We start from the raw sequence: 12,336 nt of genomic DNA, 5'->3' as shown, positions 1-12,336 counted from the left end.
GTCATTAAATTGTTAGTGAGTCATTTTTTGCAGATATCTTTAATACTATTCGATACGGACAACAGTGAGTTAGGTTGTGTTTGATCTGCCCTGTCTCCCATGCCTGCTTCTCCCACTGTCTGCACAGTGCATTTATTTTATTCATTCCCGAATAAGTTTGAATTATTAAGGGGCTCACTGTTGCTGCCATCTCACAAGGTCAACTTGGCCTCAGTTGGTGGGTCCTGAAGCTCTGGCCATAGATCACCCTGATGGTTCTATGCCCTAATTGGTCAGAACCCTTTAATAACAGCTCAGAAGAATTGTGTAAACAATGATAAATCTTTAAAAGATATGAAATAATACATTTCCTGATAAACTCACATAAGTGGCACAAAATACACTGAAACATTCATCTTTTTGTTTCAGTCTAGGTAGGTAACCCCGTGCAAATGAGTGGGTTGAAGTGGGCCAGCCAGCCCTGTCATAAAGCTAAGGAACTAATGTGAAGTGGGGAGCCCAGCAGTAGAGTCAGAGCTCAGATGCACCAGCACCAGCATCTAGTCTTCAGCCTTCTCCTAACATCCCCCTTGCAAGTTGCAGGCATGTGGATCAGGTATAAGCTGAACCAATACGCTAGCCAGCTGATGAATCTCTAAGGAAGATCTGGCTGGCAATCGGCACCATTACGCTCCACAACCCTCACCTTCTCTTGAATGTCATGATTCAGACGCCGCAATGTTTCTTGAAATGTTTTGTTCTTTGGCTCCATTGTTGCACATCTCTGGACATCTTTGAAAGCTTGATCCAGTTTCCCCACCTTCTCCAGTGCTTGACTACGCCTGAAGAGAGCTTTGATGTCTGATGCATCCACCTCAATGGCTGGCAGAAGAAACAAATTATTGTTCCTTCAGGTAAATGCTTCTTTTTATATTATTTGTCAATGCAACGAAACAGCAACTTTTATTTATAACACATAGAGCTACAGTAAGTGGCCTAAAGTGCTCATATTAGTATTAAACAATTAAAATTCAATGGTAAGCCAAATGAAGGTCTGAATAACGATGACCAAAGAGCAATGTTCAATGAGGACAGAGAGGCAGGGAGATTGAAAGAGAGTAGTTCAGAGCTGAGAGCCATGGCAGCTGAACTATATTTAATATATACAAGAGGCAAGAACTGAGAGGTTTTTAGTGACCGGGTGGGGAGCGGGGAGGTCATTCAGCTGTAGCTATAAGGAAACAGAAGGATTTGAGAACTTGGGCTGAAATTTTAAGAGATGGAATGACTGAGCACTTTACCTTTCGAGGCATCTGATGCAGCAGCCACATACTTTTCCTTGAAAGAAAAAGAAAAAGTTGGGTTATGACTGGATTCTTTTTAATGTCTGACATGAATTTCAATGCATTTCATTCTATTAAGGAAGTAACAGAGCCAAATAAATAATGTTGGGTTGTGTGGAAAAAAACCCCATGCCAATTCAGTTATTAGACAATGCAATAAGGGAAACATGCAGCAAACTCTAAATCAGAAGTTATCTCTTTGGTGTATTTGTTGATAAACAGAGTGTGAACGCTCTGGCTTCAAGTGAATGGAATTACATCCACTTGCCTGGATGAGTGCAGCACCCACAACTCTCACACAGCACTGGTATAAAGTCCCACTTATATTGCCACCCCTTCTAGACACCTAATATCTCTTCCCTCCATCGCCAGAGTACCATGGCTGCACTTTATAGCTTCCAAACAGTTAATCGATTAATTCAGTGGAACTCTTCACTCAACAGCGCCATGGAAAAAGGTTTACTACACACAAACTGAAGTGAACCAAGATGACAGTTCATCACCACCATCTTGAGGAATGTGCAGTAGATGGAGACCTTGCCAGATTTCCACATCTTGAGAATTAATTTATAAGATGATCTCCTGTTTGCACATGAATTATGGTAATTGTGGTTTTTTTTTTTAAATAAGGTAGATGTGAGGTCGTACTGTACAAAAATGAGTTGTCAGATTTCTTCAACTTTAAAACTTTAGATGATGTAGAAGAATTGGAAGCATTCATAATGAAAACAGAAATTGCTGGAAATACTTGGCAATTTGGGCAGCATTGGTGGAGACAGGAAGAGTTTATATGTCAGGTTGATGAATGGCATTTCATTGGGATACATTCTCTGTTCACAGATGCTGCCCAACCTGCTGAGTAATTCCTGTTTTTGTTTCAGCTTTTCAGAATCTGTCATATTTTCTGCTTGCATTCGGTCAATCGAAGATAGCAAAAGGCTCTTCAGAACTGCAAGATATTTTTGACCTCTTTAAGGCTTAGTGTTTATTTAAGCTATTGCTTTTGAATGAGTCCTGCCTGTAAGTTTTCTGTCTTCAAACTATATATTGTGATGATTAATTCTGAGCCATCATCTTCTCTCTCTTAACCTTTCACCGGTAATGTTCCAAAGGCTATCCCTCAATCCATTCTTGGATAGATTTACTACATTAACTGCAAGTTGTTGCTGCTCACACTATCACTGATACCATAATAAACTCTCTCAATTTAATATTGGGCAAAATCTAGCAGAAATGTGCCTGCCAGTAAGTCAGTTAAAACCCTTGCTTCTGTCACCTTCTGCGTGTATAAGATGATAAAGGAATAACAAGGGCAATAGGACATCTGGGACTTCAGTGAATTGCCAGATGAACACTTCCAATCCTTGATCGGGCTTACAGATTGAGAAGGACACACAAAGGAACAGAAGGAAATTGGATACATTGGAGCCAAATCAATACAGAAAGGGAGTGAAAAAAGATTTGATTCAAATAAGAGAAGTGGAAAGTAAGAGCAAAATGATTTGAAATATTTAGAATTTTGAAGAATGTTCTACTAATATAAGAACAAGATTAAACAATTAACATGTTTTTTTTCTCAGCCAGCGAGATTAATTGCATTAATATTTACCACATCGTACAATCTCCAGATTTAACTTTTGAACTGAGTTGAATGAGCAATTAATGAGCAACTCTAAGAAATAACGAAATACATCAGGGAGGATAAGGTTAAGAGACTACTTAAGTGAAGCTATTGATGGAGCATCAGAAGTCAACCAGCAAGTTCGGGAGATTGGCAGCTCTTGACGTTCCTCTCCTGTGATGATAATTTGTACATTAATAATGGTGGATACTTATTGTCTAGGATTTTGTTTCAGTAACATCTGCTTTGCAAGATATGTGAAGCAGATTAAGTAACCGTCCTCAGACTTAAGAGTCAAGAGTGTTTTATTGTCATAGGTCCCGGACGGGACAATGAAATTCTTATTTGCTGCAGCACAACTGAATATGTGAATATGTAAACATTGTATATAATGGGGGGAAAATAAAAAGTTCAATAAATAACAAATATAGTGCAAATAACAAATAATAATATAGTCTTTTGCAGTTCAACTCATAACTTATTCCTTGTGTTTAATATCCTGATGGCTGTGGGGAAGTCGCTATTCCTGAACCTGGACGTTACAGTCTTCAGGATCCTGTACCTTCTTCCTGATGGCAGTGGTGAGGTAAGTGTGTGGCCAGGATGGTGTGGTTCCTTGATGATTATTGGGATCAACTAAACATAAACTAGATTCTGGATAAACTAGAAGTACCTGCATGTAACCGCTTGGATATTGTTATGCTGCTCATTTCTGAATGCCACTCATCTTAGCCCTCAATGCACAGTAATGTCATCATAAGAAGAGAATCAGATTATAAGGTGCAGTCTGTTATCAGAGATATTTGTTCTTATTTCACAATGGAAAACGGATTTCCATCTATGTCCACTTGGAGTACATTTACTTTGAAATATCTCCCATTTGATTCATTAATTTGATACTCCGATTGAGAATCTTTCCCTGAATCTAGAAAGCAGAGCCCTATGGCTAATTGTAGCATGCCAGGCAATGCAGTTACATTCATCCCCCCGCTTTAGCCCATACCACTGCAGAACTTCCACCTTCAAATGCTGGCTTTTAGGAAGGCAACAATTGGATCTGTTTCCACCATCCTACCAGGTAAAACATTGCCAATCCTGAGGCCCAACTGCATAGAAAAGTACTTCCCACATCTGTTATATGCTGTATGTGTATTACCATAGTGAGTCTGCAGCTTGGGGATTATGGTGAACCACAGAATCTTAAAGCACAGAAGGGGAGCATTCAGCCTATTATGCCTCTACTGATTCTTTGGAAGAGATTTCATAAAACACAAATAAACAAAAGCAGGGGAAGGCCAATCAGCCCTTCAAGCATGTTTAACTTTGTTGCAGTTGTGGTAGATCCTCTGCATGGGGGGGAGGGGGAGAAGAAAGAGTAGGGGGTGGGGAAGGAAGGGAAGGTAAGATGTAAAATTGTAGAATTCAATGTTCATACCATTGGGTTGTAGGCTACCCAAGTGGAATATGAGATGCTGGTCCTCCAGTTTGTGTGTGGCCTCACTCTGGCAATAGAGGCCCAGGACAGAAAGGTCAGGATGGGGATTGGAAGAGGAGTTGGTTCGCAACCGAGAGCTCCAGTAGGCCATGATAGAGCGAGTGCAAGTGTTCAGTGAAACAGTTGCCGAGCCAATGCCTGGTCTCGCCAACGTATATACGTGGCCACATCGGGAACCTGTGTAACTAATTGCTTTTATCATTGTGCAAGTGTCACTTTGATTTCTTATAAATGAGGAGCTCCTGCCATAGAATGCAGGAGCATTTGCTGGTAACAACTGCAATCATTTGGATTCAGTGCTTACTTACCTTTTTTAAGTGGCATGCTGATCGATTTCTGTAAAGGATGGCCAGAACCTTCTTCTCTTTGGTTAGCTTAATAGCGTTAGTGTAACAGTCAATGGCTTTGTCATAATCTTTGTTCTGAAAGAATGCATTGCCACTGTCCTTTAACTGAATTGGATCCTCCATCTGAAACCAGAATAAAGTGGAAAGGTTACCCTTTTGGGAGCACATAACTAACCATGTTTATGGTAAAATAGCCCAAGGGCAATCACTCACTTATCCTACATTTGTACTTGGTGTTGACACAATGAAGAAGAGTTGAATGTGAAAATATATTTGTGCTTTAGTGTCAGCTATGGCTCAGCACCTCTTGCGCCTCTGTTTCACCTCTGGCCAAACAAAGCTTTCCACTGGGAGGTTACATTGAACTCCAACTGCATTTTCAGTTGATGAACCAGTTAGTCAGATTGAAATGATCATTCATTTAGTCCCCCACTCCAAATGCCTTGCTTGATAAAACTCTCCTTTAATTATTTTGAATAACAAAAGATTTCTTGAGGCATCGCAAGTGTTGCAATCTAAGAAGCACCGTAGGTGATTGGTGCACAGCAGCTTTTGAGCTTTCGTCTGCTGCAGTGATATTGATGGTGCAACAAACATTAGCCCGTCCACTATTAATGCCTATGAGAGTTTAGCATCTCACCCAGGGAGATCAGCAATACATTTATTGAGATGGTTACAAAGTGCTGGAGTATCTCAGTGGGTCAGGCAGTATTTCTGGAGAAAAAGGATAGGTGACATTTCGGGTTGGGACCCTTCTTCAGAAGTTTGAAAGTGAGGGTCTGAAGAAGGGTCCTAAACCGAAACATCACCTATGCTTTATCTCCAGAAATGCTGCCTGACCCGCCCAGTTACTCCAGCACTTTGTGTCTATCTTTGGTATAAACCAGCGTATGCAGTTTTTAAATTTGTTAATATATTTCCGTAGTTTAAGAGCGTGATCCAGGGCAGTAATGAAAAACACATCTTGATAGTCTGTTCCAGTGGGGGCGAAATATAGCCCATGACTGGGAAGAGAACTACCCTGCTTTCATTCAGAGACTGCAGCAGGCTAATTTACTTCCACTTGAGCTAACAGACAGGCCGCCCTTGGTTCAAATGCCTCATGCAGTGTAGCATTTCCTCATTACTGTGCAGGGAGTGTTTAAAAAGAAACCCTTATTCAAGTCTCTGGAGTGGGGACGTTCAGACCCTGAGGCAATGGAACTACCCACTCTTAAAGGATAGTGACTCACTGAAGGAAGTGGTGAGTATTCCAACTAACAAATTTACAGTAAATGTTCAAATATCACACACAAAAATTACTGCCCGCACAAATCGGCATGCCTTACATAATTTTACACAAAATGAGAAAAAAGTTATCCCTATATCAAAAGTACAAAGCAGATCTTTTAAAGTAGATAAATATTTCCACTAAGGTGGTCACATAGCTTTCTCCTGCCAAGCTACTACTTTTTCTCGCATCATTTTGATCTGTATTTTGTTACAGTTCAAATAGGGAAAATATTTATCTGATTAAGTATCTTTACCTGAAACATCACAGAAGGTTCTCTTACAATAGATGCAGCCTGACCTGCTGACTATTTCCTGTATTTTCTATTTTTATTACAGAGAATGTATCTGTCTCTTTCCATCCGAAAGATTCTACATAACACAATTCGCTAAATCTTGGTCTGAAGAAGGTCTAAATCCGGTCTGAAGAAGGGTTTCGGCCCGAAACGTTGCCTATTTCCTTCGCTCCATAGATGCTGCTGCACCCGCTGAGTTTCTCCAGCTTTTTTGTGTAACCTTCGCTAAATCTTAAGTTTAAGCCACACTTAACAATGAAATTGCCCAAAATAAAAACTACTGGAAGAACTCCACAAGTCAGGCAGCATCTGTGGAGGGAAATGATCAATTTAATTTGTCCTCTGGTCTTTCTGTATGAATTATAGATTCATCACAGATGCTCAGCAGAACGCAGGATTCAGATTTGTTGCAGTTTGTTACTGTTTATTTAACTTTCCTGGCACCGTGTACGGCACTGTGGCGCACTGGTAGAGTTACTGCCTTACAGCGCCAGAGACCTTGTTCGATCCTGACCACGGGTGCTATCTTTATGGAGTATGTACGTTCTCCCCATAACCTGCGTGTTTTTTCTCCGGGTGTTCTGGTTTCCTCCCACACTACAAAGACGTACAGATTTGTAGGCTAATTGGCTTGGTAAAATTGTAAATTGTCCCTAGTGTGTGTAGTATAGTGTTAGTGTGGGGGAAATCACTAGTCAGTATGGACACAGTGGGCCAAATGGTCTGTTTCCATGCTGTCAAGTCAAGTCAAATCGTCACTTTTATTTCTATAGCACATTTAAAAACAACTCCCGTTGACCAAAGTGCTTTACATTGGTGGAGGTACTAACGTTATACAACAGTGGTTCATAGATTAAGTACATACACAAATATATATATATAGCCTTCCCTCAGAGGACATCAAGAAAGGCTTGAGAGTAAAGATGAGTGTTAAGTCTCGACTTAAAAGAGTCGATGGAGGGGGCAGCAAAGACGCGGTCACCCCTGAGCTTATGCCTAGACTGCGGGATGTTCAGTAGCCCCAAGTTGGCCGATCTGAGAGATCTGGAGGTGGTATGGTGGGTAAGCAAACTTTTGATGTAAGTGGGGGCAAACCCATTAAGGGCTTTCTAAACATAAAGAAGGACATGGACGTCTACAAGGCAGAGTCCTACCGACTGCGAAGGGCAGTGAAGGACGCAAAGAGAAGGTACAGGGACAAGATGGAGTTACAGATGGAGCAGCAGGACACCAGAAGCCTGTGGAAGAGGCAACGGATTGTAACCAACTACCGGAGCACCCCTCCCTCATCCGTAAGTGCCGGCACCTCCCTAGCTGATGACCTGAACTCTTTTAGGCTCGTTTCGAGAGGGGCAACACCACTCCAGGTCTGCCGACTATCGACAATACCGCCAGCGGGCTGGCTACCGAAGCTGAAGGGAGGAATGTGCACACATTCTCGCTGTCCAAGCACGACGTGAGGAGGGCTCTGACACGGGTGAACACGAGAAAAGCTGTAGGCCCCGATGGCACCTCGGGGCGAGTACTCAAGTCCTGTGCTACGCAGCTAGCTCCAGTGCTCACTACATTATTCATCCTCTCCCTGGACAAGTCCGTGGTCCCTGCCTGCTTCAAAAAATCCATCATTGTACCGGTGCCAAAAAATGCCTCCCCAGCCTGTCTGAATGACTACTGTCCAGTGGCCCTTACCTCGGTGGTCATTGAAATGCTTTGAGAGGCTGGTGAAGAATCACATCTGCGCCTTCCTCCCTCGGAACATGGACCCATTGCAGTTCGCATACCGTCCAAACAGATCCACGGACGATGCGGTCTCCCAGGTCTTGCACACCGCTCTCTCCCATCTGGACAGCCAGAAGGGGGGCTACGTGAGGATGCTGTTCATAGACTACAGTTCAGCCTTCAACATGATAGTCCCCACCAGACGGGCCGGGAAGCTAATGGAATTGGGGCTCAACACCTCCCTGTGTGTCTGGGTCCTGGACTTTCTCACCGCCAGGCCCCAGGTAGTCAAGATGGGAGGGAATACATCGAAGTCCCTCACCCTGAGCACAGGATCGCCCCAGGGTTGTGTCCTCAGCCCCCTATTGTACTCCCTGTACACACATGACTGTGTGGCTAGGTTCAGCTCCAACTCAATAATTAAGTTTGCTGATGACACTGTGGTGGAGGGCCTGATCTCAGACAACGACGAGAAGGCCTACCGGGAGGAGGTGGCTGGTCTAGCACTCTGGTGCCAGGATAACAGCCTCCTCTTGAACATCAAAAAAACGAAGGAGCTGATCATGGACTTTAGGAGGGCACATCATCCGAGGACGTACACTCCATTGAGGATAAATGGGGATCCTGTGGATAGGGTGAACTGTTTTAAATATCTGGGAGTCCACATCTCCGAGGATATGACATGGGCAGCACACGCCTCAGCACTCATGAGTAAGGCAAGGCAGTGCCTTTACCACCTCAGGCAATTGAGGAAATTCAGAGTGTCTCCGAGGATCCTCCAGTGCTTCTATGCAGCGGCAGTGGAAAGCATCTTGTCCGGGAACATTACCATCTGGTTTGGGAATTGCTCTGCCAAGGACAAGAAGGCTCTGCAGAGAGTGGTGCGTTCGGCCGAACGCACTATGGGAACTTCACTTGCCCCCCTGCAGGAACTATACATCAGGAGGTGCAACTCCAGAGCCAACAATATCATGAGAGACCCCTTCCACCTCTGCAACGGACGGTTCCAGCTGCTATGGTCAGGCAAACGCCTCCGTTGCCATGCGGTGAGAACGGAGAGGTTGAGAAGGAGTTTCTTCCCAGAGGCCATTCGGACTGTAAACGCCTATCTCACCAGGGACTAACTATACTGAACGTTTTTCCTTCCATTATTTATTATGTAAAAGAATATGTGTGTTATGATTGTGTTTATAGTTTGTTTGGTTGTTTGGTTGTTTGTCTTTTGCACAAAAGTCCGCGAGCATTGCCACTTTCATTTCACTGCACATCTCGTATGTGTATGTGACAAATAAACTTGACTTGACTTGACTTGGATCTTGAAATTTATCGGAACCGCACAGGGAGCCATTGGAGAGAGGCCAGTGGAGAGAGGCCAGAAACTAAACTAAACTATATTAAAGGAAGGCTTTAATTCCATTCAACTCCACATAAGCTAAATCATTTACTGCAAGGTTATAGAGGAATGAATGAGGGTTGGGTTAGATTTCCAACGGAAGCTAAGACAACCTCACGTAAGTACAGAGCAGAGTTGGTTATCTTGCAGATTTCTTGTTTCATTAGAATAACCTCATGACTATATCATCAAACAGACTCTCCAGAAACATCAAATATTCATCTCTAGTCCCAATCCTTTTAAAGTTATTATTTACATCTCAACAAGGCTTTGATCTCAAGGATGGGGGAAAAACATTTCCCAGGTTGTCGTCATTGAAGGTCAGATAGCTGAGCTTTCCTTTGCAACAAACAGAAACACTGCTGTCACAAGTCCTTTTAATTCCATCCCAATCTGTCTAACAACAAAACAACTTCAAGAAAGCAGGAATAACTAACACAAACCCAGCCAATATAAATATAACAAAGAAAGCCAAACTAAAACAGGTTGAAGAGTTACAATCACTGCCCAGCTCACAATCCCGAAGTGGTATCTGAGCTCGGGTTAAGTACACCAAAGTATTTAGAATTCACAAAAGCACATGACTGATGCTATCTTGCCTCTTAGTTTCCCATATTTGGGTAGCATTTACTGAGAACATGTCCTCCCTAACAGTTGTTCAGTTCATTAGCTTAGCATCCTAGAATTTTAAAAATCTACTTATTTTTGCAACAATATGGAAATAAAAATTGAATCTCCTTGAAATGTATGTGAAAGCCATCAGAATTTAAGGGGAAAACAAAATAGGCCAGAGATTCAAGTGCAGATCCAATACTGATTTGATTAAGAATCACAACCCTAATTAATAATTTTTCTACCTAACCTCCTCTCACAGCTTGGCTGGGTGAGGATCAGGACGTTTTCAGTTTTAATTCCTTCTTTTCTTTTTCTTTTTTTAATTAGAAGTATCATAATGTAGTACATAAGTACCTAATACATAATGAGATATTACAATTCATGTACAACTTCTTGTTTCAAACTTAACAGAATAATTCTGACAGTTTTGATTCTGAAGTTGGATTTTTACTTTACCCTGTAACTTTCAAGATCTTTGAAAGTATCGGATATCAGAAAACTGACCCGGACAATTTTAAAGACTCAGTCGCAAATGTGGTTTATTTGCTCATTGAGTCTGCAGGAGAATAGTGTGTGAGGTTTGGCTGCCTGATCAATTACTTTTTTTTTAAACGAACCTTTTAAGTGGTTCCCAGGTTGTACAGCACTTTGGGTTGATCTAAGGCCACGCTGTAGAATTGCAAACCTTTCTTTCAAAAGTGGAAAGCGCACAAAATATCTCAAACATTTGCAAAAGGTTGCTTACCTATCCTGCTGAATGCGATTGCCAATTGTTGTGTGCTGTGTCACGCTTCTTTGCACACTTTTTGCATGTGCTAATATGACCTGCTCAGTCTATATATATATATCTCAATGAAATACTTCAAGGTGGAGTATTGACTCTGGTGCTGGTAGGAAAATATTTTGCTCATCCAAACGTTTATGATCCATCCACTCCTTTGTGATTGCCTTTAACAGAAAAGTGGTCTTCAAAGAAAAACATCTTATGATACTGACCACAAAGTTACTTGGATTAAATTATCTGTGAATGAGTTTACTGTAAAGTTTTTCAGACCCCCTCTCAAATTAAGTTAGACTGGCCGTGTCTATTTAGGGAATAAAGAGACAGCTGAAGATTGTGAACAAGTGGTGTGAATGACATAGCCACAGGAGACGACCAATAACAGCTGCTAAATCCAGAGAGTTCCAGCAACTTCCAGTAGTTTTCTCTTGCTTTTGTTAAATTTACCATGTGCAGTGATACGTTTAACAGCGTCTGTTATCTGTGGCCCTGTTTATGTAAAACGGCATTAAATCCTCTCTCTCTCCTGTGGCCTGTGGACGTTGGATTATTTGAAGTATTTAGAGAGGAAGTAGATAAAATTTTGAAAGATCACGGAATTGGGAAGAAAACTGGCACGAGAGAGGAATTGAGTCCTGGGGCAGGTCAGCCATGATTGTATTGAATAGCAGGGCAGGCTAAAGGGGCTGAATAGCCTACTCCCTTTTCCACCTTCTTGGTCTTATGTTCTAAGACAGGGCTGGCACTCCCAAGGCACTTCTAAGAACCTGAGGTTTTCAAAAATTAAATCCATGCACTGTCTGTCTCTCTGGTGAGATAAGAGATGTATTATGGATCTAATTGGAAGAAAAGAGGGGAGATTTTTTCTGGCGCTTTTGTTCAATGATTATTAATTTAAAAACTTTATCACAAATGATCTAGTCATTGTCAAATCTCCTGCTTGTGGGAGCGTGCTGTGCTGAAATTGAATGCTGTGTTTACTGCTGTCATTCCAACAGTGAATGCCTTTTAGAAGTGGTTTATTGGCTGCAAAGTCATTTGACCATCTGTTACTACTTAAGAAGACCAAGAGCGCTAAAAATCTAATCCAGACTCCCCCAGGAACGGCTGCAGTTGACCCACGAGTCCCACCGCACTTCCCTCCAAATGATCATCGGAAGAGGGCGCCGTGGGGGTTGGGTCCCAGTGGAGACGGCACCGGGACTGTTGTCCTGAGAGAGGTAGCAGTGAGAGTAGGGGCTCAAAGATGGAAGCAAGCTGGAAGAAGCCACAGGCAGTGTGTGCTCTTGGAGGAAAAAGCAGTGAGGTGGTGGTCCCATGAGTTGCAAGCTCAACCAGTGCGGAGAAACTCACTGCATTTTGCTCCAATATCAGGGTATTTTGTTTGGTGAGCCAAGTGTTAATCAGTGTTAAAGCACATCCTCGAATTGCTAAGTCCACAGACCACACTGGGGAAGGGAAGAGTGCACTGCGGTTAC

General features: G+C 42.4%; 1 protein-coding gene across 1 annotated transcript in view; it reads right to left on the bottom strand.

Moving 5' to 3' along the window:
* unc45b (unc-45 myosin chaperone B) overlaps nucleotides 1–11,570 on the bottom strand; it is a 53,294-nt gene extending 41,724 nt beyond the window's left edge. Inside the window, exons 1-4 of the mRNA XM_055632513.1 lie at nucleotides 10,823–11,570; nucleotides 4,747–4,908; nucleotides 1,281–1,317; nucleotides 686–861 (exon numbers count right to left, since the gene is read on the bottom strand). Coding sequence (XP_055488488.1) covers nucleotides 686–861; nucleotides 1,281–1,317; nucleotides 4,747–4,908 — 375 coding nt within the window. The 5' untranslated portion in view covers nucleotides 10,823–11,570. The remainder of the gene's footprint in view (nucleotides 1–685; nucleotides 862–1,280; nucleotides 1,318–4,746; nucleotides 4,909–10,822) is intronic.
* Nucleotides 11,571–12,336: the final 766 nt, after the last annotated feature.

This window comes from Leucoraja erinacea, chromosome 3 (assembly GCF_028641065.1).
Source record: "Leucoraja erinacea ecotype New England chromosome 3, Leri_hhj_1, whole genome shotgun sequence".
In the NCBI taxonomy this organism is placed as follows: domain Eukaryota; kingdom Metazoa; phylum Chordata; class Chondrichthyes; order Rajiformes; family Rajidae; genus Leucoraja; species Leucoraja erinaceus.
Note: the sequence above shows the minus strand (reverse complement) of the source record. Positions and strands in the feature narration are given on the sequence as shown.